The following is a 27,475-nucleotide window of genomic DNA, read 5'->3' as shown; positions in this document are numbered from 1 at the left end:
GCTCCTGAACAGCTTGCATCCGGGTGTCATGTTTCTTTTGTCCTAGGTCATGTCCACGTGGGGTAGGCCTCAAAGATCTTCCGGAATCCTCAAAGAAGCGAAACTCGACGAGAACTTTGCCCTTGAGGGGCGTAGAAAATTCCAAAACGGGTCCCCGTTGATCGGAAGTAGAAACGGTGGAGCTTGAGGCTCGATTGACCGAAACAATGAGATTAAACTCTTTGAAAAATCGCAAAACGCAGTAAAAGCTTGAGAGCTAAAGCATTAGGACTCCCAACACTTGAACGTGCCCTAAAAATCTGAAGATGGCTGCCAGAGGAGGGGCTTATGTAGAGGGCAGTCATTGGCTGGGGGTCAGTATGACCAAGAGACCAGTGATTGGTTATTAGGAGAAAGACAGTTCAGAAACAAAACTGAAACTGATTTTTCCTTTACCGAGGATTCCCAGCCTGACGACGGGGAATATTCATGAGTATTTGAATCCATGCCAGACCCCATGCTGGAGAAGGCACTTCCCCTTTCCTATAGAATTCTAATCTTGGGACGAAGTACGGACAGCTGAGAAAGTCTCAGAGGATGTTAGTTCGCCTCCTCTTACGGAAAACATCCTTAGTGACAACAAGCCATCAGACAGTAGGGGCTACCGATCCGTAACATTAACCGTTGGCTGAATGGCTGGTTAAGAGAGGGGAGACAGCTCTAGGGCCCTTTCCAAACACCTACTTCCACTGGGATACTCTAGTTGTACCTTCTATCTATTCAACTACATTCACCTCTTCCCTATTTTCTGCAAAAGCAAATAGTTAATAATTTGGTTGGCTGTGATCTGCATTAAGGTTCTTAAAATCTACCCAAAGACTCAAGCATTCTTAAACCCATCTGTAACATAAGCAAGTACTTTGCGTAATTTGACCATTCTTACAATTCAAGATTTTTTTAATCAACAAAGCCATTAGTAATCTATTTGTCCTATGAATGAAGAAACAATTGTAATACTGCCCAAGCCAAACTCCTATTAGAGAAAATAATTGGGTGCACCCATGGAGACCCGGAACACATGGTTTAAGAACTTGCCTCTCAGCAAGTACTTTCTCATCCTGATGAATGCGTCTCTGTACAGACTTAGGTATGTCTGCCAGTTTCAACACTAATTAGACTTCTCCTGGCATTTCTGATTTCCAGGAGACGAACACACCCATAAATGGAGTAACAGAGAAGACCATCATTAGAACACGATCTATTAAATTAGCTGAACCATCTTAAAAGAATGTACTTTCCTTCCATTACAAGACTGGGATGACCCAGCAATAATCATTTGTCTACAAGTCATACACAGGTTCACTAGGTTAGTAGGCAAGTCGGTCCATAGCGCCGCCCATCCTAGCTTTCAACACCATTGACCCGTCCCCTTCAAGGACTACGATACATTTTCTCACCACCCATAAGACTGGCTTAAAGTACCTCCTGGCACCTCACCACCCGAAAACCCCCTTTTTGTCCTAGAACACATTACCACCTTGATTCCCCCCAAAGAGACTTCGAAAAGCGCCTCTTTCAAGGTGAAGAGCTCCTGCCTCTTCACTGAAGTTTGATGAACTTTTAATTGTCTTACCTCTCACTCACTCAGGCACTCCCAAAGGCTTGCTTTCTGTTATCACCCAACCTGTTTGGTAAGACTTCTCTAAAACATGGGCTCCACAGTAAAAAAAGACAAAAACTAAGCTGAAGACAGACATAGCCTTACCTTTTTCTTGCTGCAATATATCGCCCATTTTTTCTCGGCAGGAAGTGCAAACATGGCTTCTCTGTGTTTGTCTGGGAGATCAAGTTCATCCTAGAGAAGCAGAAAATGAAGCGGGTTGTTAACGCCAAACAGACGACCAAGAAAAATGCAGGTCAGGATTTACCAGTGATGTGCCAAATTATACCACAGCAAGAGTAAGTCTCTGGTTGAGAAAACAAATTGGACCCTATCGGAAAATCAGTCCAGTGAAATGGGTCTTTCGTATGTTTTTACCTTGCAATGCTACATAAGCATCGATTAGGCAACATTGGTGTATGTGCAAATAGTACAGGAATGTTGCTTTTCATTAATTGCAACTGTGTACACGTCCCGCGGTTGGCAAGAAATAGATAAGAATGATTACAATTGTTACCTATTTATTAATTCGACCACTATTTCCATACTATGTTCTGCCACGCTGAATTTCTCATCAATTGAGCATCTTTCCCCATCTATCCTTCCATCACTCCCATCGATCCTATCATCAGAAGCATCGATACTTTACCTTTCCAGCCATCCATGTGCCTTCCTATCAAGCCATCATTCCCATTTAGTTTTAGATCCGCTCGCCCGTCCGTCTACTTAACCATCACTTCTCACCCTCACATTATCTAAATCTTTCGGATACCAATGCCCGACATCTGGACCTAAGCAAAATGGCAGCACTAATGGTAGTAAGTGGCTGGTGTACATCATCTCATCCGTATTCAGGAGTACTTGGAGAGAGGCTGCGTCTGTAGGGGATGGGATCCACTGGAGCTGCCACCTATTGCATGAAATGATTGGGGCTCATGAACAAACAGCAGGGGTAATTAGCATCGGGAAGGAACCTATAGAAAAGACAGCAGCCATAGGAAAAAAATCATGGTTGACATCCATTTGGGATAATCCATCAATCCCAGGACACAACAAACCTGGAATAGCCATTGTGGATACATACAGTATTCTAATCACGATTCAAGTATTCAAGGCAGGCAAAGGGAGTGTGAAACTGTTTCAAGCTTCTTGAAACTGAGCAATAGAATATCTGCGCTCCAAATAGTATTTATGCATTAGCAACTCTGTCTTAATATCCACCAGGATTAACGGACTGTCCTCTTGGCAAGTACAATATAATTAGGTATACTGTATCAGGTCATGTAGGTCGCCTGAAATAAATGTTTAGATGACTGGAATTCAAAACTAAAGGCTTATTACGCCAGGAGGGCAGGAGCACTCTCCATCAGGAGTCCCTCTTCATCGACGGCAGAAAGAGATAGCATCCCGTGGATCTCAATACTTCTGGTGATATTTAACGGTACTCAAGCACTCCTCCCACCCGATTCAGACATAGTTTGTAAATTGTGCCACTGCTTTGTGCACATATTCGCATTGCTATATTAAGCCACAACGTGGTTTGAATTTGACTCATTTAGTGTGCATCTCCTTTTCCCGACCCACGCAAGACTCTCTCCAACTTCCCAAAATGGAGGCCGCATTTATTGCACCTCGCAAATAGTTGCTTTGAGCATCACAACACTCCAGCTGATTGGCCAGCGCCCCCTACTTCAGTCAATAGTGTCGGCCGGTAGGCGGAAGCCGGGCCACTGTCTAAAGGCCCGTGTTTTAAGACCTACTATGCCCAGCTTAGCAGAAATCAGACCCCAGGTGCTGTGCACTAAATAGCCCCCCCACTGAGTCACACGCCTCTAACGATCTACGTGCAGCACTTCCCACAACACTACTGATGCAGCGTAGCGGGACGGACCATCACTTACACTAACCACCTAGGGTAAGTGCAACAGCACGCTGTTAGGGAGAATTCTCACCCAAGTGCTAAATTCCCTTTACCTTAGAGCCCTTCAGCTCTTTTGCTATATTTTGGGACTTTAAACTTTGAAAGCGACACTTGGGGGCAAGAGACTTTTTATAGAAATGAGACTTAACCACAGAGGGTCCCGATACGTGAACCGGAACAGTTATATCATGCTGGGAAAGCTCGAGAGTGTGCTGTGCTCACGAGTTTCGCCGTTTCCTGCGCTCAAAACGTGGGGATGGGAGACCCCCGGCGAACACATCCTGACTCATTTGTGAACACTTTTCTTTCTTGTGAACCCTATCCCACTCTTTTGTATTTTAGCGTAAGGATTAGCAAAAGGTTTTTCTTACTATAGGCCCTTTTATTTGACATGACGCCACTAGGACTGCCTTTTTATTTGATGGTTGTAGCTTGCTCCCATCTTAGATTCGTCTGTATATATTGCTTTGCTATGTGTAAAACTGCAAAACTATGTAAAACTGGAAAAAGAATGCAAAACTGTAAAAAAATAAAAAAATAAAAGTAAGAATAGCGCTCAGTTGCCCCAGGGCTCGATGCGATCTACAAATAAACAAAATAGAAATACAAATACAAATAGATTTAGGTTTAGATCACGCGTTTTTCCAACCTACCTATACAGTTTAATAAACACCCTTGAACTTTGATCACTTGTGTGTCTATTCTTGATACCATCGCAAAAACAAAGGGGTGATGGCTGGAAGGTTTAGAATGAATCTTAACCTCTGGCAATGCTCTGGGCAACCCTCCAGATCATCGTTCTTCACCTGCCAAGCCATTAAAGAAAGGGAAAGACCATATGCAAATCAGGCTTGGTCCCACCCCAAAAGGGGCAGTGCAGCCTGAACTGCTAGGTCACATCCCTTCTGCACTTTCTGGGGATGCTTGTAGTCTGATTTGCGTATGGTTTAGAATGGCTTGGCAGGCTGAAAAGCGATGGTCTGGAGGGTTGCCCAGAGTTGTGTCCATGGTTACGATTCATTCAAAACCTTCCAGCCATCACATTTTCGTTTTGCTAAAGTCACCCCGAGTGGGACTGGTATGCTCAGACGTGGGACCCGAGTCTGCCGGGCCTAGAGACCCAAGCTACTCCTCACTGATGACACCCAACAAGGCTGAAACATGTCTGGGGATGCTCGTGGTCTCGCGCAGAAGGGATGTGACCTTGCAGTTCGGGCTGGACTGCCCCTTTTGGGGTTGGACCAAGCCTGATTTGCATATGTTTTTCCCCTTCTGTAATGGCTTGGCAGGCTAAAAAACCATGGTCTGGATGGAGGGTTGCCCAAACCTGTGCCCTTGGTTATGGTTCATTCAAAATCTTCCAGCCATCACATTTTCGTTTAGCTATTCTTGATACCATGTCATTCTTACACCGCCCATAATTGGGAGATGGAACTGATGTCATAGGAAGAAGCCAGACGCAGAGTGGAGAATGCAGGTAGGTGGGGGTATTAAAGGGTAATCATAAGAGGTAAAGGGGTGGAGGCGATAAAGTCCTACAAAATGTTCGCTACGTGAAAATATCAGCCTTGCCTAGTTCACCCGCGATAAAATCGGATTAGATTTTAATCACAGACATCCGAAATGCTGTGGTATACAGAAGGCATAGTTCTTCATCTGACTGTCCTTTGTTTGAAGTGCTTGGAGACCACGAGGGAGGTTGGCCAGTTCGGTGGCTTAAGGCAAAGGGTACAACGCTGGCTATGGTTACATGTGTTCCTTCATCTTTCAACCCAACCCTGCATTTGGGAGGATGTAATACACTACAAATTGTGTAGTGTAATTGGTGCGTCACATTGGTTAAGGGAACATATACCCCCAACATTTTGTGGAAGGGCCCCCATGTTAATATTACTGTATGTTAATAAAACAATTTGAAGGAAAATAATTAATCCGACCGTGATGCTTATGGCAGGTGAAAAGGATAAAAAGGGACTTGTGTTCAGAGGGTGGTAGATTGTTGCATGGTAAAAGACCTGTGAAAGGTATTTTGACAGTTGCAGTAGCTGTGCACTCACTAACGGTACAGAAACCTACAATCAAACATGGAGTAGAAGATAGGAAGTATTTGAGGAGTATTGGAAACAATACTTGACTTGTTCCAATATGTGTCCAAATTCATTGTGGCGGGTGGAGGGCATGCAACATGGAGAGAGGAATTGCTAGTGCATATAATTTAAATACCCGTTAAAGCGTAAAAGCATACGTTGATCTATAAAGGGCTTTTTGATTACGATTTGTCCTGAACAACAATGAAAGATTTATTGTAAATATCGTTTTTAGATAGCATTTATCAATAGTTCAATATTCATACATGATCAATTTTAAGGTTAATGATTAAAGGTAAAAAAAAATACATTTAAAAAAGACTACCATATTTCTATGTGCCAAGACATCATTTATATGAGAAGGGAGTAAATGAACATAGATTGTACATGTCATCCATTAAAAATACTTTGGTTTCGGTGTATTTTTTTTGTCCCCAGGAAATAAGTAAACTTGAAATTAAGATCCAAAATATGCACTAGCTAAATAAATATATTTCTGTAATAAAAAGGTTAAAGCTTATTTTGTTTAATAAAAATAAAAAAATTAAAAAAACATTATTAGACTACGCTGATACTCCATGTTATTATTTTTTGTGTATTCCGTGTGGCTTAAGACAACAGTTAAACTTATTTAGGCTTGTAATTGTTGTCTTTCACACCCGTTACCAAAATGAGGAGAGACCATTAAACAGCTCAACATCCCACACTTGGACCATTTAACACCGATTCTTTGAACTATACATCACTTATATTAAAAGAGTGGAGCATTCACCCCATGCTTTAAGCCTAGTGTGCTTACAATAAAATAGGATCCTAGAACGTGCACGCTGTGTGAGGTCACACCACAATGTATTTTAATGTGTAGATTTTGCTGTGTAATAAAGTAACATGTCTGTGGTAGTAAACCTTTCGTGTGTTCAGGCTAGGTTTACTGTTTATGTAAATGTGCTTATTTACATCTAGAGTTTAATGCTAGTTATTCCGGCTATTCCCAATATTTGGTGATACTTGCTTTTGAGCACAAGATGATGAAAGTGAAAGGGCAGACAACCAAAACATGTGTCTGCAGATGGAAAGCTCCATTAACTTTATGGCCTCATGTTCATCTAGTGATTATTTTGAGCTTCTAGCACAGGGGTCTGCAACCTTGGTCTCTCCAGATATTTGGGACTACAACCCTCCCATCAGCCTCTAGCAAGTATAGTCTATGTTGAGGGACCATGGGAGTCGTAGTGCAAAGGATCTGGAGTGCTGCAGGTTGCAGAGCCCTGCTAGCATTAGAAAGCGCAGTCTTTGACCAAGCCATTACTGCTGGTCCTTCGCAGATTCGCTATTCAACTGGATCTTCAAAGAGTTTGCATTACCACCAGTCAAATCACAAGCCATCTCTCATTTGGAGTATTAGGTTAGGCGGTCAGCGGTCACATCTCTGAAAGGACACGAGGGGAAGCATGTTCAATCTGTATAATAGACCTCTGACGACCCCTACAAATAGAGAACAGAACCTAGAAACCCAGAGTAACCTCGGGTGTGACATGGATCATTTTTCATGGAAGGCATACTGAGTTGGAGTAAACAAAAATAGTAAATAAATTCAAGGACTTGGCCAGATACAGGAGATACCTGGGACTTAATGAGGAATGTTAGGGCTAGGGCCCAGTCTGAGTGAGATGCGTAGTAAAAACATGGACAACGTGGATCTGCCCAGCTGTACTTAACTGCTGCCAAATGCTTTACTTTCATGCATACCCAATAACCTGAAAGACCAGTTATTTGTGATTTTCCATCAGAAAGCAGACCAGTAAATTCATGGATGACAACAACTTAACTCAAACAGGACAAAACAAAAATCACGATTGTCTCACTCAATGCAGCACCAGAAGCAGCTCTACCTTGGCCTACGGGAATGGGCACCTGCCCCAGAATCTCAAAAGTAAACTGGACTCTTGGGATCCTCATGGACAGTGAGCAACCTCAGAACCACATTAACGTACTAATAAGGAAATGCTTTTACCAGCTTTGCTCAATCACACATACCATATTCATCACCTTCCTGCACAGGACATTTTCATCACAGCGCTGATCATCTGAAGAATTTATTTACTATACGAACAGCTCATACCTGGGCATGCCAGACGACCCTCCCACCCCCTAAAAAAAGGGCTATTGCTCAGGCTCGACAGAAGGACAAATCTAGCACTAAGAACTCTCCATTGGCTACCTGTTAAACACGTCAAAGGACTCTGTTCTGCCCACAGAGCTCTTCAGGGCTGGGGACCCAAATTCATGCAAGCAAAGATCACCCAAGGTCCAGCTGTGATGTACCACTGGAGACAATGCGCTATACCAGAGACCACTAATAAATTGTCCACCAACCAAAACCCAAATAGCAACAACCAACAACCCAGCAAGATAAACAGAAAACTACTTGAGGCCTGAACATCGACCAATTTTTCAAAAAGAAAGGCAAACAGGCTCCCTTCCACCCCACCACCCAAAGGAATGCCATACTGGCCCACCATCACCCACCAGACTATGCACCATAGCCATGGCTACACTGGATGGATAAAGCAAAAGGCCCCTCGCTAATCTTTTCAACTAACAGGTTTTCAATCTCTAAGCTCAAAACATTGTACTCGTATGACCTAAGCCACTTGCACACAGAAAACTCTAAAAACAGGCGAGAGACAACAAAACTCTGAAGTGAACTTGCACACAGACTTGCCCAATGCATCCTGCCACAAAGATCTTGCAAGGCTCTAGTTTGGAGACAAATGCTTCATTGCTCTTGACGCAGGATACCTAGAAAGATACATATGCATTGCTCAGTGCACACATGCCCTGCACATAAAACCGAAGCAAAGCTGTCTAGCGTTCTCCCTCGCCCCAAACTCACGTCCCTCTCACTCCGATCCGCCAGAGCACCTGGAGACCATGAAAAGGACAGCTGTGTGCTAATAACAAAAAAGTACAGCAGACATGGCGCAACTAGTGAACACGGAGCCAGTATCAGGACAACCCAGATTCACCTCAATGGAAGGGGGCGGAGCTGCAATGATTGCATACCTGCCCACAGCACTCCAGGCGCGTTTCGCTTCAGACGCCTCTTGCACGTGGCAGGGCAGGAGCACAGTCTACATGCAGTTATCAGTACAATGATACCTGCATCTCGGCAGCCACACATGGGCTTTCTGCACGTCTATTAGCGACATTAAAAGCAGATGTATTGGTGAAAAGGCCCCTTAGAAGTACAAGTTGCCTTTGTACTGTTGGGAAGGTGGCTGTCATAAATCACCATCAAACGGTTTGCTCGGCTGCCTGAGAGCCGTGCCTTTGAACGCTACCTCCTCCCAGAGTCCAGGAACCCTTCTGAAGCTCTGAACACGCAGCACATTAACCTTCATTGGAAAGCAGTGAAAGATGTAGCTTTTATTGGTGCCTTTTTCTGCTCACCGAGTGGGTTGCTCGCTTTCTTGAAAGCAAAAAAAAACAAAAAAGAAGCGGAAGCGGCCTAGCATGGTGAGCGCTTTGCATCCACCCTTGAAGACCTCTTCTTCACTCCACTGTGCGAATCCTAACCAAGTGCCGACATGGATTATGAAAACACTTTGCTTTCACCTGCCTTACTCTCGACTGGGTTATGACATACACATTTGGTGCACTTTCATGCAAGGAAATAATGTGCCACGAGTTCATATTTTATTCTTAGAAGGCGCCTGAAATCTACAAGGTCTGATGACATACATAAAACCAAGAGGAACTTTCAATCGGAGAAAAATTCCTACGCAGGGAGGAGAGAGAATCCTACGCAGAGGCAAGCCTCTGATGGGAAGACGTCCCGATGGGGCAGAACCATGCTAGAACACAGAGACAGCAGTGGCATGGTGAGCGAGCGAATCGCTAGCCGGGTGCCGGAAGACCGGAGTCCTGACCGACCAGGAGGCCAAGGTCGGGAAAGGGACTGGGAAGCAACAGTCATCTCGGTTCCATGTGATAATATCCCGCAAAAATGGCACCATACAAGAATGGCAACGTTTTGTTTGTGGAGACATCATAAGGAACATGCAGGGGACACCCCTGCAACCCCGGACATTTCGGAGGAACCCCCGCTCCCATTTACCCCATATTTTGTCCCCATATATAATGTCGCCTATGCAGTTTCCTGATGACTATATGTACGGTGACATTATATACAGGGACAATATTACCCGATACCCTCATCTGGTGGCACGACCACAAGGAAGCTGTGGTGGGCCTAGGGCTCGGTAACGGACACTGAGACGAGACTGCAGAGGGAGCCCAAACCCCTGAGCTCTGTGAAAGAGGTGCAATTGCCAAAGAGCGACAGAAGGGAAGCTACACTCCCGAGGAGAGAACACAATTGAGAAATAAGAATACTGATAAGCAAAGCTGGGGAAGCTGATGAGGTTACAGAAGCTTTATAAACCCAAGCAGGAAGAATGCATGCCTAATAGAGGGCAATAGAGCTACGGAGAGCCCTGAGAAACTAAGACTGTCAAGGTTTTGGACCACGATGGAGTGGCCGATGTCGCAGCCCTTGCATCCAAATCCTAAAGCTGTCTGACTCAGTGCATATGGTTCAGTGCTGCAAACTATATAATACTATGAAAAATGAAATTAGCGCTATGCCCATGGTGCATTTTGTGATTCTAGTAAACAACCCTGTTATCACAGACATATTTGTCAAATAAAAAGGTCATTATGTTCCCAAAATTCTCTTTGATTTTATGTAAACCAGCTTAGTGCCCCTGGTTGGCTCCCTTATCCTCTTTGCCTTTTCTGATGGGATTAGGATTATGGCCAAACGTTGTAACATGAGTATACCAGACTGTCCATCTTGTAATGATAATCGTGGTCAGAAAATAATGTATATTGTTATTCTAGGTTTTGATAATGTGCTTTGCTCAGACAGGTAGAACATTCTTATTTCGAACACCACATACTGGGAGTGATCGTTAAAAAAAGCTATTTCACAAATAATAGTACAATTAAATAATTTCATTTTTGTTTTGTTAGTAGCTGCTTTTTGAAAAAGAAAAAAAGAAAAACGCAGCCACCAAGATATGCTTTTGTTCCTCTGGCCGTGCACCTGTGAGGAATGTCTGCGGGTCTCTCGCAACTGTGCACCTGACAGCCACATGGTAGGAAGGGGGGAAGAAGAGGAAGAGATGGGAGAGAGGTAGGGGAAAGAAAGAGCAAAGAGGGTGGGAGGGAGAGGGCAAGCAAAGAGGGGGATGGAGGGGGTGGGAGAGCAAGTGCGGGAGGGGGGATCGAGGGGGGTGGGCGAGCAGAGTGGGGGAGGGGAGTGAGAGGAGGGGGCAAGCAGAGTGGGCGGGAGAGAGGTGGGCAGGGGCAGAGAAGGGCGGGCAGGGGAGAGGAGGGCGGGGGCGGCATAGAGAGTGGGAGTGAGAGGGAGAGCACAGAGAGGGTGGGAGAGCACAGAGAGAGGGAGGGAGAGCACAGAGAGAGGGAGGGAGAGCACAGAGAGAGGGAGGGAGAGCACAGAGAGGGAGGGAGAGCACTAAGGGATTTTGAGGGAGCGCAAGATCGTAGGATACACCAAGTAAAACAGCAGCAATAAAGAGTATGGTTGGAAGACCTTAGTCTCAAGTGCAGAAATCTCGGCCCCAGACATGTTTTAGGTGATGCAACGAAACCAAGAATGCAAGCCGCCCAGTGCATGGATATAAAAAAGCACTGTAGTTTTTAAAATTCAATATTTTCACTGTTGCTAAAACAAGTAATGTGAGAAAAGATGCAATTTTAGAATGCTAGTGTGGGACCCTGCTAAATTGCCATCAGCAAAGAAGAGAAATGCTACAGGAGTTCGACATGATTGATAAAGATCAGTTGGACAACTGGCTACGAGCAGGTAAGGTGGCTCAGCGGGTTGAGTGCTCGTTGCTGTGATCCGTGGTCGATATGCAGGTCGCAGGTTCAAATCCCAGCAAGGCCAACTCAACCTTTCATCCTTCCGAGGTTGATAAATGAGTAGCAATTTCTATTGGGTAATAATAGTAATATATGTAAAATATGTCCTATGTAAAGCACTTTAGATTAAAATGCTATATAAAAAACAAATCATACTCCGGTAATTCATGTTGTGCACACTGGAAACATCCTACTGAAATGGAGATGCTCTGAATCCGTAATTATACTTGATACGGGGGGCGATGGAAGAAAAGGTAGAATACAGCAAGGTTTGCTTGGACTTCTAGATGGCCAGTAATGGAAGGGGCTGGAGATTGAGGGTCGCAATGGCACAACACTAAGGACTATTGATCACTGCTGGTCACCTGTGAGCATTTTAGGATTGAGTCCAAAAAAACTCAATATGCAGCTTTACAATCCGATTAATGGGAGGGCACCAAAGCAGGTTTTGCAGAATCCTTTCTAGCACTAGCATAGTCTAGAACAAGGGTGTACAACATACCGCATTGGCCAGATGCACCCCTTTCCCTCATTAATAATGGCCCTCCAGGACAGTGGAGTTCAAGAATAAGGTGCAGCCCTTTCCTGCTCATTTCCTCTCTAAATGTTAGAGAGAAAATGAAGCAACACATAAATAACAGAGGCTGACAACTTCATTCTTGTTTAAGAGAAGAAAATCTCCAACCCAAGTGCTTCGTCAATGCAGGCATTTTAGAACAAACAGTGAATGCTAAGTGTTTGGCATATGGACTTCCAAAAATTGCCAATTTCGGAAGCTGCAGTGGTTTTCCTCAAAAATCTGTAAAAACTCCTAAAGCACACAATACTTGCATTTTAAAGAGACAGTATCTCAAACTCTACATAGGTAAAATGTTTCTTCTTCAGATGCTTGCATTGTGGTTATGATAAACATTACAGTTGACATGGAACATGGTATTGGATAAGTGAAACTATGCATTTTCCTTCTTTAAAAAGCTGCCCAAAAGAAAACAATCCCAGTTAGGAGAACAGTGCACCATAGGAGTTATTTTTTCAGCATCCTTGTTTTGTTAACCTCGGGCCTCAAGTACTTTCCGCTAACAAACATTAATGTTTATTATGTTCCTATGAAATACTACAGAATTTTCTCTGACAATTAAGAAATAGAACAATAAAGTACATACATCCATTTCAGAATATGCCATTTATCACACTTAATTTGGGCATAGAAAGCCTGCAGGATCCTCTTAGGCAGTCCGGCCCACCAGAGAAGGTTTGCAAATTACATCCACCCCTCCAGCAAAGCAGGTTGTGCACCGTTGGTCTAGAATTATTTACATGGTCATTGACCGTAAGGTAGCGTGCCCCTTCTAACACGTTTGTATGCACAAAACGCACTGCCTAAAGCAGTCTATGTGGCAGAAGTCTATCTGTGGCCATCTCCTATTCAAACCTGCAGAAGGTGGTCTGGGGATGTGGACTCTGGAGCCGCTCTGAGGTGGGTGTGTACTACGAATGAAGGAGCCTGCCTGGCCAGGCTAATACTGCTTCTCCTAGGAAGAGAAGACAGCGCAGCAGTCGCCGAGACCGGCAAGTAGCGCACAAAAAGGTATCAATGCTACTAGACCTACTTCCACCAGTCCATATGCCAAGATACTCCCACTTCTTAAGAGCCCCCTGCCCTGCGTCTTGCAGAATTAATATTTGGGTTATGCGACAGAGGCCTGCCTGCACGTGGTTAATTAGATTCTTTTTACACTTGTCCTGTCATACCACCGATAATCAGAAAAATAATTCTCCATCGATTTAAGTACAGGGTTTATAGGCTTGAACCCAATAGTGTGGCAAGCATGGTAGCCCAAGCTTCGGTGCGGAGGAGGAATATTACGAGGGGTTTTAAAAATAACATTGTTCATAAGATGTTTAATGGCCATGTGAAGATTGGGCTTTGAGTCGGGAGAGGCCAAAGATCAGGACAGGGATTGGGTGGCGAGGCCGGATGTTTGCATGTAGGGCAAAGGTGTGGAGACATCCCCAAGCACCGGTCTAGGTGACAATCTCTGCTCGATAGGTTACAAGCTCAACTGCTTCAGTAGCAAGAACTGGACCAATCACCACAGGTTTAAGAGCAAGGATACAGAGCGGAAGTGAACATCCATTGGCAGTACTGCACTATAGAGAGAATATAAGAAATCTGAGGAAGTGGTAATGATACTACAAAAATGACAAAGGTTTCTGACAGAATGGATCTTTTTTGAACATTTCATCCAGGGCTGATCTGATGTAGGGGGCAGCTGTTTTGGAGCCTGTTGCCTATGGTACCCCTGACTGCTGCAGCCACAATGCACCCAGCCCCCTCCCCTGGGGGCAGACTCGTTACCCAATACTGAGCCTGAATACAGACATGCAAATTGTTGCCCTTCAAATCTAGTTAGCTTGGAGACGAAGACTATTGGCTCATTTATTTTCAGGAATAGCACTGCTCATCCATTTTCATTAGTGATTATTGAGCAAACAGTAGGCAGCGGCCTGAGGCCCCTGCTGCAGGACTGTCACCGCTCATGTGCAATAGACCCAGATCATTAGTGGGCAGCTGCATTGCGGGGTACAAAGGTTTGAATCTTCTAGTAAACACATATGATATCCACTTGATGCCAACCATATTTGTCTGCTAATATTCTGCGCCATTTAGTGCGCCTTTTGTTTAATACGTCCAAACTCTAATTCACATGCTGCCCCCACCCTGGGCCTCAGTTTATGGTGCATTAACTAAACAGAGTACAATTTGAAAGCAGAGAAAAACAGCCCTTGAGAGCAAACGTATTGAAAAAGAATGAGGGAACAGACGACCACCAGCAGGAGCAGGAAAACAAATGGCTGAAGAGCATGGCGCATGCAAAGAGGTTCAGGAGACTTAATTAGATTTACATGCAATAAGCAGGTTATGAAACCATGTGTAGCCCTACCCGTAATCCCACCTGTTGGAAGCATGTGTACACAAGCTAGTAATTAGTGCGAAAAGAACTGAACACAGTAATACTGATCGACACCAAGTAACGAAACAGATTCCGGTAAAGAGACCTTTCTCAGCTTCCGCACTTGCCACCATAGGAAGCAAGACTACTTTAGCTTCAACAAGTAACAACTTTGGGTCTGTCTACTCGGTAGAATGGAATATCCAAGAATTGCCCATGCGTTAACCGGTACGCCAGCAACTAAGCATGTTGAGGACAGGGATCATGCCAAACAGGAGGAATTGCTTCCTTCGAGGCATCTTCTGGAAAATGTTTTGCCGTGTATGAAAATCACCTACATCATCTCATCTCTTCCTGCAACGGCAGGATTCACGGCTCCGATCACATTGGAAGTGCAAGAAACATCGAAGCAAGCAGTGTTGGCAGCAGTGATAGGGAGCTGGAAGAGTCAGGAACTCTAGACATTTTCTTAAATGCAGCAAGAGCAGCGCAGGTCAAAAGTGGGAGAAAACCCAGAAGCTCTCTAGCAGAAACCTAAATCAAATTCTCATCCGCGTAAGAAGAGGCGCAGATAGGGTGAAGATTTGTCCCGATTGTGTTGAACCCTCTTCCTTGCATCTTCTAGCTGTTGGGTGGTGCCGTTAGTCTCACCAAGAAGAGTTCTGCAGGAGAACAGGCGAGAGATCTCCTTGTACTATCAAGGCTGAGGCAAGAGGTTTTGGCGTGATACTCGGGTGGCATCCTCCTCTCCCTGGAACAGGGACATCTGCGGCATAGAAGCCTGCTTCTCCAATAGTGTTCCACCTGGGTCCATGGCACATGGATGATCACATCCTGAGCTTTAGACCATGCACAGTATTAATATAGAACACTGCACCATACATTTGGAAATACTCCATTCCTTTAAAATATCCCCGCTCAACATCATGGCATATATGTTCACACAGGGAGAAAGCTACATATCAGGATTTTTCACAGTGGTCGAGGTGAGTGGCAACGGTCAGGAGCAATGTCCCACTACTTTTATTTTTTACTGTGAACAGCAGACTACGATTTGCAACCCTTGACACCATTCCGGGACTGTTTTTTATGAAGTTAAGGCATACTTCCCCACTTGACCACCGGACATCAGTTACAGCTAAACTGAAATCTATTGCAACGTAATTAGCTGTCAATCAGCATGGCCACAACCCTTGGTAAATGTGTTGCACATTGCGCCTTTCCTTCCTACTATGTGCCCCGCCGGAGTAACAGTACCACTACTTTTTTGGTACACGTCTATCACTTATTTTCCATGAAATTAAAAATATTCCCTAAAACATATGGCGAGTAGAGATTTCCTTCACATTGGTTGGAAATGCCTTTTGATCGATGGCAATGTTTGGGAATTTAAATCATCGACACAGGACAGACCCGTCTAAATAGCCGCTTCCTCTCTTGGTGAAGCAGGCCCAGGCTTCCCCTCGCAGCAGCTGTGTTTTGCAAGCGATCATCAATTCAGCCCATCCAGGCATGCGCCAGTGTCAGGGGAAGAGGCAGTGCGTTTCCTGCTGTGGGCCTCAGCTGGCAATCACTTCCCGCCGTGGAACTCGAAAGCCTCGTCTCTGGACTCGTGACCCTCCGAGGGCCGTCACACTTCGCATCCTGCCACATTTCATACAACTTTAAAAAGGCTGTATCGGCCCGCATGCCAAACCTTTGCTCAGCTCAAGCGGAAGGACTACGACGGTTTGCTTTTTTTGTGGCTGACTGAAGACAATATGAGTGATCACGAGTAGGGTACGCACTTTTGCATAGAGAGGTTGGCATCACTGTTGGCACATAGGACAGCTGCTCATGACAACTCTCCCTCAGTGAATTCGGCGGTGGTGGTGGTCTCTGACCTACAATAAAGCTCCTAGGTTACTCTCATAAGGATGAGCCTTATGATCAGACCTCTAAAATGACATGCACGCCCACCCTTAAAGAGATAGCAACCCTAATGCGTCATGCAAGGAGCTCCTGGCTTCATCTTATGAAAGGGCAGAACGTGGCACAATAGTATGACATTAACCAATGTTTTGTGTGGCGGACAGGGCGGTAAATGCAATCACGCCGCACATAGAGGTGGTTCTCTAGATTAGCACCACATGGCTGCCTCCAGGGAAATCAAGTCTGGGGCGGGCTTTTCTGTGCGCCTAATTTCCCTATGGGTCACCACAGAAAAGAGTGAAGGGACTCGGTCCCTTTTGGATTTCCATGGTGTTCACGAAGTTGGTTCTGCTGTAATACTTTGCAGGGGCCACAGAGACATGTAAAGGATGGGAGTGTGCATGTGCCATTGGTGGGAGGTAGGGGAGAAGGGTCATGGGCCTTAAATGGGGTGGGGTAAAATGGCAAACACCCAGATGAGGCATGCAGGTGGGCTAATATGTGAAATATGTAGCGCAGACATACCTTCCATGGACATATTTTATACTGAGACCTCTAGATTTTCAGAGAGACTGTAAACTGTCATAAAATGTACATAAAAAGCTAAGGCAGAGAATAAGCATATTTATTTGAGTCATCAGTAAGAGGATAAATTATTGGCTTGAAGAAAATCCCATGTCACTCTCTGCAAGATCAATGAGGAAGTGGGTCCCCATTCACTGTTCAAAGATGGCCACTATTTGTAAGGCAATGTGATTATCCTGATCTTCACAGATGGCCCAAAGCATAAGTGACAAACCAAGGGGTGGGGAGGGCCTACTGGGTGGGATTCTTCTGGTCAGTGACGAATTGTGCAGGTGATGCAAGGTAACAAGTGACTTAAGTGAACACTAATGCTCTGAAGCAAAGACTGGAACAAAACCGAGTTCTCCTAATTCCAACACGCCCAGCAGGGAGGGGTTCTCTACTTGTAAAACCATCTTGTATTACTGGTATTAATTTTTTTTTTTTGGTGTTGCAGTGTTTGGGCAGATTCATTTTGAGAAGACTGCGTATCAAGCTCGATGCTTAGCCATGCAACATGTTGCACAGAATTTACCTCGATTTAGTTTTCTATCAAATAAACTTTCCTGCAACAAATTGCGCCCATTGCCTAATTGTGACAGGTGCACAAAATCCCAAATGTTTTTAGTCATGGAAGCCTGCCATGCTCTTATCAGCTCCAAAGAGACCAAAATGTGGCACCCAAAACGTGCTTACAATTCAGAGACGAGTGACCTGGTCTTGTGCGTTGGGGAGGTCTATCCCTGATGGCTCCAGCAGATAGGCCTGCATTTCATCAGGACCTTAGGCGGTCCATTTTTCAGCTAGCAAGGTAGGAACCCAGCGACAAGCGCTTGGTTGGTGATACAGCACAGCTAAAACATGGCATGAAGAGGAAAGCCGGTGCTCCGGAAGAAGAAATCAAACAATATGCTACCATTTAGAAGACCCAGAAATACGATAAGCAGACAAAGTTCAGAGGAAACACATTTTGGTCATCTGTAAGCTTGTGGAATGTCCTTGTGTGTGAAAACGTCACCTGGCTGTTGGATTCCACAATCCAAGCACGAAATCTTGGGCGTCATCACCCAAAATGTGTGGAGACTGGTGTGACGTCCCTTACAATTCCCACACGTCTGCAGGTACAGCTCAAGAGATCCAGAAAGGTGGAAGCATATTAAAGAGGGTAGTACATTGGGTGCTACTGTGTAGGAGAGGGGCGCTCCTTTCAGAAAACAGTGTGGAACTCGCAGGTGATCAGCTCCAACGCCAGCAACCCAAACTCAACCTTGTATCCTATAAAAGTCAACAAAAGACCCCATCATGGTCCATGAAAAGAAGCCCATCTGTCATGCACAGTTCTACGAAACGGGTTAGTAGCACCACACAGGACCATTCCATTCAGATATTTTCATCTGACCAAAAGAAATGTACTTAAAGACAAGCGAAGGGCCTGAACGTGGCCCTCAATAAGGGGACATGGAAATACACGGGCAAGAGGAAAAGGGGGAAAAAGCAGATTTCACTCTCATGGTCCCCAAAAATATGTGAGACAACGAGAATGAACTTCTCTGATGGTCACACCCACAACGGAAAAAAACAAGTGCTCTGAAAGGCAATTCAGGAATCCTTATACATTAAAATTGCATCGTCAGTGGTATTACAGAATGTGTAACAAGCAGGGGCGATTACGTCACATAACCTTTAAAATAACCAATTGTGCACTGGTCTGGGATTGTTAACAGTGGGAGGTGATAAAATCAGGACCGGATTCTTTTCACATTAAGGGGAAGGAAGTGAATAACGAGGAAATGCTCGCTGCACCTGGTCAATCATTGAAACGAGCACAATGGCTCGGCGGCTGGCAGGGCACGCTCGGATCAGCTCTGTATAACCTACTGTCATGCATCTGCTATCTCTCCAGCCCTACCTTTACTGAATAATGGAAAGGTACCACTTCATTTGACACAACTTCGCTCTGCATACACAAGTGTCTTTTGCCTGCTTACAGGCTACAAGTGGGCTATTTGTTAATGTAGCGCTTCATTCGGTATTCTTCTGCTTCTGGTATTTTTACCCAGTTATATGCTGAAACCAACATTCTTGGAAGATTGGTTGCGCAATACACGAGCTGCTTGCAAAAGAGCGGAAAACATTGCTATCACAAGGAGCAAAGAATTGTACAATGTTACTTAATTTAATATCCCCATGGGGTTTGAATATAGTTCTTTTATACTGAAGATGTGTGTGCGAATGTGATGTATATAGTCTTATTCTATGTGTTCGTTGAAGATAGGCCAGAAGTAATCATCTTTCCTGGATTTTGAGGTCATCTTTTACCCCAATGAATTAACCGATCCCTGCCCATAAGATAGACAAGGTAAATTACTAGTACTATTCTATATAGAGCACGATTTAACTTGTTTGTTGTTTTGCACTGCTAACAATGATAGATATAAACTCAAGGATTTCCTCTTCATTTTTACTGTAACAAAAAAAAGAAAACGACCTCTATGCGAGTACTGCATAAGCTTTAAATACCCGGGGTCACCAACTACGTTTTATATTTTTATTTGTAGTGCAACTTTTATGGCAACAGCCGAAATAATGTATAGAGGGGTACGGACGTTATTGACCTCAGAAGGATGAAGGGGCAAAGTTGGCCTGCTAGGATTAAAAACGGACTATAGACTGCACGCAGATGGCTGGCGCAAGCGCTTAAGTTGCTGAGCTAACTTCCTGGCATGACACACTTGGTTTCTTACATACCCTCTTCTCCTTGGTGGTTGAGCATGTGATCCATTGAACAGTATACCAGCTGCAGTAAGAACTACAAAGACATCCTTTCATCTAAAAGGGTCTCCCTTTTCACGCCATGCCATGGAAGGCAGTTGGAGCAGAGGGCAAGCCATGCTTAGATTCTAGTCTCCTTCACCCAGGCCACTTTGGTGGAAGGACTGGTTAACATACATTGTAAGGTTGGACTTTCCCCAATGTCCATGAAGATTTCAGCAACAGTAAATGTAGGGTTTTATTTATGGGCCCCTCCTTCGCCAGTGTAATACCTTATCCAAGATTGTCTTGCAAGTGGCAGTACAGTGCTCCACCAATCTAATAGGACCACTGCAAGGGTGCAGAAGGAGGAGGCTGACACATGGGGGCATGATGATTGCTATAGGCTTGTTAGTCAAGAAAATAAATGGAAAAACAAAATGTACCTCTCTCCAAGAGGGGCTTCCCTGCCTCAACTAAAACAATAAGGGTTCTGCCAGAATGTCTGTGTAAATCAATAGTCCACTGCTCTGTGTCAAAAACCATACTTCTTTCCCTGTGACAAAAGAATTTACGGGGCAACAGTGGTCCAGGGATGAATATCGGCTTCTAAACCAACAATCAACCCCACACATCTAGTACACCAGAAGGGATCCGAACAGATAGGAATACAAGTAAATTATAAGACCTCCTTGTCCAATTTTTGGTAACGTGAACCGAATGGCAGGCTCATCTCCACAAGGTTGTCGATCGTTGGAACACAGCGAAACAATTATTACCCAATGATAAAAGGGACTGTCCAGTCAAGGTTGTATACAAATATCTACTTTATTTCTACAATAGACAGTTCTAGCACACTACAATTACTACCCACAATGTAAAGGAACACGGACGACAGACAGTTCACAAAGGAAAGGGAGGCACTCAGGATACTGACAGGAGGGTAATTGGTAAGGCAACCAGTCTTACTGTGCAAGGTTATTTGGTTTCAACACCAAAGGGGCATAGGGTCATAACTGTCTCTAGGGGCCTTCATAGAAGGACCAGGGGGGCAGAACCACTATGTACCTGGTGCTGAAGAAGTTCTTGGTGCTCAACAGCATTGAGGCGGTTAGAGGGCGCTTTGCAGCCTGTGAGACAGAGTTAGTGGCGGGACACAGCTGCGGGAACCAGGCGGCAGGCAGTTCGGCAAGTGATGTTGGACGGACGTCTGCAGACTGTCAAGCGCAGCGGCTCGGTCTCAAGAATCGTTGTCTCTGCCTGGTTGGCGGATCTGGAATGCTGGTCGAGGAAGTCCTGGACAGCTCTGGTGACTGCGGCATGACAACAGTCAGCAGTTCAGCCGGATGCGGTTCGAGGACTAGACGTCTCGAAATTGTCCTTAAAAAGTTGGACGCTGGATGGTGCTTGTGTGGCACTCCTAGCTTCTTCACAGGACTCCTGTCCTTTCAAGGCGGAAGGCCCAAAGCTCAGGAGGGTGTTGGCAGTCAACAATCTAGTCCTTTGTCCAGAGACTCTCCAGAAATTCCTACCTAGGAAGCTTCCCGTCAGAACTGAGCAGGGCACGCCGTGTGCTGGCTGGGTACTAGTTCTGGAGCTGCTGGATGGGTCAGCTGAGTACAGTATCTCCCTCTGTTCCCTGGGCAATGTTTACGGGAGGGATCTTGCTTCCCTCGTGGAACTCCTGACCTTCCTTCACCGGCGGAAGATGCAAGGTAGACTGTACCATCAGCTCGGGTCCAAATGAGTCCTTCTTACTACTTGTGAAGTCTTCAGATGATCTAGTCAGTGAAGGGCTCAGCCCACTTTTAAAGCCAAACAGGGCCCAGGGATTGGTGTAGGCCAAGCGTAACTGAAGTGAGACAATCCTGGGCCTTCAACAACAATCTGCAGTGATGCTTCAGGTCAGAATCAGAGCACTTGGCAACAGAGATGGAAAGAACGACAATATATACTTCTAAGTCCCACCCATCTTCCTGTCTGCTGTACATCAAAGTATCTCCCTAATAAACTGAGACCTATGCAGCGCTTGCTCAGAACACGGGCCTCCTTTGAAGTAGGGTGTTGCAGGCAGCCTTTCGTCTACTACAATTCACATACTTCCCTGCTCTGAAAGGAATGGTTCCAGACTGGACATTCACTGCCCTTTCATACCAAGGAGGGGTGTTAGTACCAAGTTGATACATTGCATTACAAAGAGGTGTTGGCGTCTGGTCTCCATTGTCACTTCCTGCACCCAGGCCTTCCCTGAGGCCTGCTAATTAACATTCTTCAGTATTTGCCGCCACCAGCAAGGTTTGACAATGCATATGCAAATCCATGGGCCTTGAAATTCTAATCGGGCTGCCCAAGGCCAAAGGCTTTAGATGTACTTGTGGCTGTCAGTTGTCAGCTAGACATGACAGGGGAAGGCGGCACTGGTAAGCTTTGTCCTCCCAGAGTACATGACCATTTTCCTGCTGTGCGGTGAGCGTGCAAATTATGTGCAGGAATGGCCCCACATATTTTCAGAGGTTGATCTCCCATCATTCATTCTTTTAAACAAAACAAAAAAAGCCCATGCTAACGCACTCTTCCCCTGCAGATGGTTGAATCTCCTACAGGCCATTATACTTATAACTAAAGTAGAGATAAAGCAGACCACCTTGGTCCAGAAGAAGGACTCCCTTTTTCTGCACTGGGGATAAAACTTCACTTCCGGGTGTTGGGGGCTTCTTAGGGGAATGACTCCCCCTTCCCTGGATCAAGATTGTCCTCCAACACAAAAGACAATTTTCCAGCACTTTTACTTGGCAGGCGCACCATTTATCTTTTAACACTTTATATCAAAGTCTTTTCATCTTTGGTTAACAGGAGAATTAATCTCTTCTCCTGGTATCTCGATTTTCCAGTTCAAAACAAACAGGGGGGGAATGGCTCACTTTAGTTTCACAGGTCAGCACTTTGTTTGCGGGTCCCAGACCCAGGCTTCCCCGTCTCCAGACTGGAGCAGACTTGGTTTATTCTCAGTACTGCCATGAGGAAGATTCTTTGTACCCATCTCCTCTTGTGGGTGTTGGCCAGGTACTGCCACAAAGATCTTTTGTGGTTGCGGGTCCCATACCATAGCGTCTACTGCTTTGGTTTGGCAGACCTGGTTCACTCTCCTGCCAGGTACTGCCACAAAGAAGATGACTTGTAGGGACCAATCGAACTAGCAACCCCTGTACTTTTAGGGACGATGGTGTGCTCCAGTCGGTCCCAGGCTCTTCTGCTCTCTGCTTCAGGTTTCTCATGGCTTCTCCTATTCTTCGTTGAGCTGCAGCGACTCCGCAGCATTTGGTTCCTTGCAAAATGCAAGTCTTCACTCGACTGCGCGGTCCCACTGCATTGCACGCTTGGACTTCGGCTTCTCCCTCTGTCCGTTTGGTCCGTTTGGCGGACCGGGTATGTAAGCTTTTGCCTGCGGGCTAGCGTCTTGGTCCGCAGCCTCTGCTGTTCTCCACGCAGGACGACACCCAAACTTGCGGTTCCTCCAAGGAGGGCTTGACAACATGCTAAGTCCTTCTTTTGTTTTGATCATAAGCGGACATAAAAGACTAGACTGTTCATTCAAGTTCTCATTATTGCTTGTCCTTGGTCTGCACCTCCTCGTCCCGGTCCCTGCTTTTCCTCATCTCAGTAGTGATTTCAGACTTACCTACATACATACATACATACATACATACATACATACATACATATATGAAAGCATGGGTTATGGAGTTAGGTTTTACGAGATAGGAAGGTGTGCAGGGTGTGGGTGGAGGGTTGGTATACCGCATTCTCCCAAGATGTACGTCCTTGTCCCCAGAGAGCAAGCCTCTTCCCATGAGATCTTCTCGCGGAGTGCCACCCCAGGGGGATTATCGGGTAGCTTCTTCACCGTCCTGGCCTGATTGAAGCGGCTGCTCCCCTCGGGGAGAATCGACATCTCGGGATTCGACACACCATCTAACCCGGCAGAAAAGGAGATAAAGCAGATGAACTGTGGTTTTTGTAGGTTTAAAGCGTTACGTTTAGTCCTGCATTTGTTTCCTTCGAATGTGCAGCCATCAATATAAATGAGTTCTGGACTACTACTGCCAGTAGGTTCGTGTCTATATTTAGAACGGTTTCACCCATGCATGCCGGCATTAAATGGTGGCACCATGGTATTTCTAAGTGAAAGAGCTGTAATATACTGCCTTTGGAGTGAGTGTACAAAGGATAGGATATCAAGTAGTGACAGAAGCATGTACTTATCTAATAACCAGTAAGATCCAAACATGTGCCAGAAGCTGTAAATTCTCTGCAGGAGCATCTGGAAGCCCCCTGCTCTGATGTGATGCACATTAACCTATCACTTGTGAAACAACAGATGATCATTAAGACCCATTAGCAATTCAATAAGCGGGAAATAGCTCGCCTTCCCATCCTTGGAAGGACTGGCAGAAATGTAGTTAGGGGTAGCAATTCAGGAAACGGGCAGGAGGTGCAGTTATAGCAAAAAAAGCCATTTCTAGTGACCTCTCAGTGACTGGTTCCTTGGACCAAATGTGATCTAACAGACACCTGCATCACAGAAAAATGCACAAAGTTCACATGAGGCACCATGTGGTTTTGAGGGGAATTTAGCAAGCCCCTGTACAAAATGCTAGAATGCTGTTGAGGGACGAATCCTTGGAGGGAACAGGATTTGACATCAGGCGATATGATCACTTATATGGGCACTAGGTGCCGGGAGCAGAGGGTACCGCAGAATTTTCAGTTGCACCTGGAATAAGGACCTGAAAAGGGCCGTTGCAAGCAGCTCCCCCTTCTCTTAGCAGTGCGTGTGGGACTGCAAGCTCCCCACTGTCAGCCTCTGATCTCCCCCCCCCACCAGCCATCCTTTTGAAACATTTTCTTCTTGGGGGGTTTGACAATTTTTTTTGACACATTTAAAAATATTGGATACTGAATTTTCAAACACTGAGGAGATATTGGAGTAGGATCTTGTGGGCTGGGGAATGTGACGAATCATGTGGTCTCCTCACAGATCCCCAGCCTAACATCTCCTCCCATGTGGTCAGGGGACGGTAGCCAGTTCCCGATCCTGACCCTGGGGTTGGTATTATGAGGGAGGATCACATGAAAGGAGATGGCCGTCGGGGAGCTGTGACGATTTCCTCAGGACAGACACATTTTTCTCTTTCATGTAAGGAAGACCCTATTATTCCAAAATCCCCGATGGCCCATTATTATACACATCGCTCCAAATGTAAAATACAAAACCCCCTTCTTGTCAAATACCCTAGACAGGATATTATTCATACCTCACAAATACCTAAAACACAAATCAAATCTCCTATTCATGATGATAGTGTATTAGGTAAGAATACCGAACAGAATCACCTTAAAAACTCTGTTAATCCTATGGACTCCAATCCCATAGTGACTCAGGTACTGAGGCGAAGAAGAGGGACAAAGCTTTAATGTGGATTGAGAGAAGCCCTAAGCACAACATGCAGACTAGTTGTAGAATATCAGTTGTGCAGGACATTTAAATACTACTTTCATCGGCAATCAGAAGATGTATATGGAGTCGGAGAGAGAAGGCGCAGTCCGGTTGAAGCGAATGACAGAGCAGCAGGAAAAGGCAGCCGTGCTGGAGCAGACCTCGCTGAAGCAGGCAGGTGCTCCTGGGCTGCCGTTGATCAGCCTTTGGTAGCAGCATGGCGAGAGATCCAGAGGAGCGTGGCAGGCTTCACGGAAAAGCCGCGTGGAAACTCGCAGCAGCAGGTAAGCTGCACCAGGCTTAATGAAGGCGAAAAGCGGCCATCTTACCCTTGAGTGAACGAAGGAACAAGAAAGGTGCTGGAAACAGGTCTGCCAAGTGGGAGATGTCATTCTCACATTGAGACTTCGCCAGAGCAGTGTGAAGTAGGTTAGGGATGTAATGAAACACTGGTGATTTGGCCCAAAGATAGTGGGACATCAGGGGTGTACAGACAAGTACACAAACCAATAAAAGTGCCAACTGAGTACTGATCAAGTAAATTTAAAAGACTGAATTTGCACAATTCCTCATGCCTGAAATGTCAATAAGGGGAAAGCAGATAGGACTCTAAGCAAATTAATGTTAATGAAGAAGCTGAAAGACAAGATTTCGCACAAGTCTCCATGCATGAAGAATTCATATGGGGAAAGATGGAGCAAGCATTGTCCTAAGCAAATAAGTGTTGATGAAGGAGTTGAGAAGTGGAACTTTAACAAGTCTTCATATGCGAGAGGCCCATATGGGTGAACTTGAAACAAGTGAACTCCAAAGTCAAGAAAGTATAGATAGTATAAGAGTGTTACTGTGCTATGCTGGAAGATAAAGAAAGTGAACATTGTAGAAAGACCTGGTGAACAAAACACATCAGGCAGCAAACCCTTTTTGGAGGATACCTGGCAGGAGAGTACACCAGGGGATCTGCAAGATCCATAAGGGGGAGGAGGGATTCCTGGCAGGGGAGTATACCAGGTAATCCCTAAAGCCTATGAACGAGAGATCGGTGAGAAATACCTGGCAGGAGAGTATACCAGGAAACCATTATTGGAAGAGTAGTGTGAAAGAGATATTTTGCCATCATATCATTTGTGAAGTAGATGTGACAAATAGACATTTTCCATCACTTAAAGCTGAAGAGGCTGCTTTTGCTACCTTCCAAACAGTGTTGTGGTAAAAGACATTGCTACTATTTCTGAGGAATCTTTGGAAAGAAACACTTTTTTACATTAAGAGACTGCTTTGTGAAAGAGATAGGTCAGCCACTCTTATACACTCAGACCTTAAGACATTGTGGTTATCCTAACTGAAATATTCCAGGGAAAGGCAACCCCTCCTGGAATCAAGCATTATTTGTTGAACTTTTATATTTGGTTTCTACACTCTTTTGATTAAGTACATTAAGTAAATTCAGAACATTTACCTTGCACCTTTGTATATTTGTTTAAGTGTGAGGGTCTGATAAAATTTGGACACAAGGACGGTTTATATAATTTTGACGAAAAGAGACAGACTGATCTTTAGTTTGAGTTTCCCATGTATAGAAAGTTCCTTTAGGATGGGGACAGAAATGCCTTTATCCAACCCTCTTACGGTAATAAAATATCTGATATTGAAAAAATTGCAACTTCGTGTCTGCAGAGGTTGGGACGGGGAGCATAGAATGGGACCAGGGGACTGTTGATGTTCTGGAAGAGTCACCTTGTCCCAAAGGACTGCTCCTAGGAAATTGGTGGAGGGGGCATAGGTCATGACAGCATGCACCTCCAGGTCCAGAATTAATTTTCCCTGGATGTCCAAGGACTGTAAGAAGAATTTGTGAGTGTATGTGCCATGCAATTAGATTCGAATGTGTGCACACTACACTCCCCTGGGGACTTGCCCCATGTGCCTCTCATCAGATAGTCTCTTGTAGGGTGTAGGGGGTTAGGCTGCATTTCAAGACATGATGAAGGACACTAGAAAATGTTAATTCTAGCCAACACGTAAACGGTTGTCATGGTCAATCAGAAATGGGACATATAAAGGGTACATCACATGTATTCCTACCTGGTGGAGTGGTGGAAAAGGATGCCCAGAACCCATGGAGGGGTTCAGCCTAAATAATTCTGCTGCTAAACTAGGCATATAGCTTGTGGATTTTCCACTACGGAGGTGGGTAAA

General features: G+C 45.1%; 1 protein-coding gene across 4 annotated transcripts in view; it reads right to left on the bottom strand.

Moving 5' to 3' along the window:
• The window catches only part of DAAM1 (dishevelled associated activator of morphogenesis 1), an 896,952-nt gene that overhangs the window by 331,736 nt on the left and 537,741 nt on the right, over positions 1 to 27,475 (bottom strand). For all 4 annotated transcript variants that reach the window (XM_069638889.1, XM_069638892.1, XM_069638891.1 and 1 more), the window contains one exon: positions 1,745 to 1,834. In XM_069638889.1, the coding sequence (XP_069494990.1) occupies positions 1,745 to 1,834 (90 nt within the window). The remainder of the gene's footprint in view (positions 1 to 1,744; positions 1,835 to 27,475) is intronic.

Source organism: Ambystoma mexicanum, chromosome 14 (assembly GCF_040938575.1).
Source record: "Ambystoma mexicanum isolate Mex_15411 chromosome 14, UKY_AmexF1_1, whole genome shotgun sequence".
Classification (NCBI taxonomy): domain Eukaryota; kingdom Metazoa; phylum Chordata; class Amphibia; order Caudata; family Ambystomatidae; genus Ambystoma; species Ambystoma mexicanum.
This window is presented reverse-complemented; position numbering and strand designations above follow the sequence as displayed.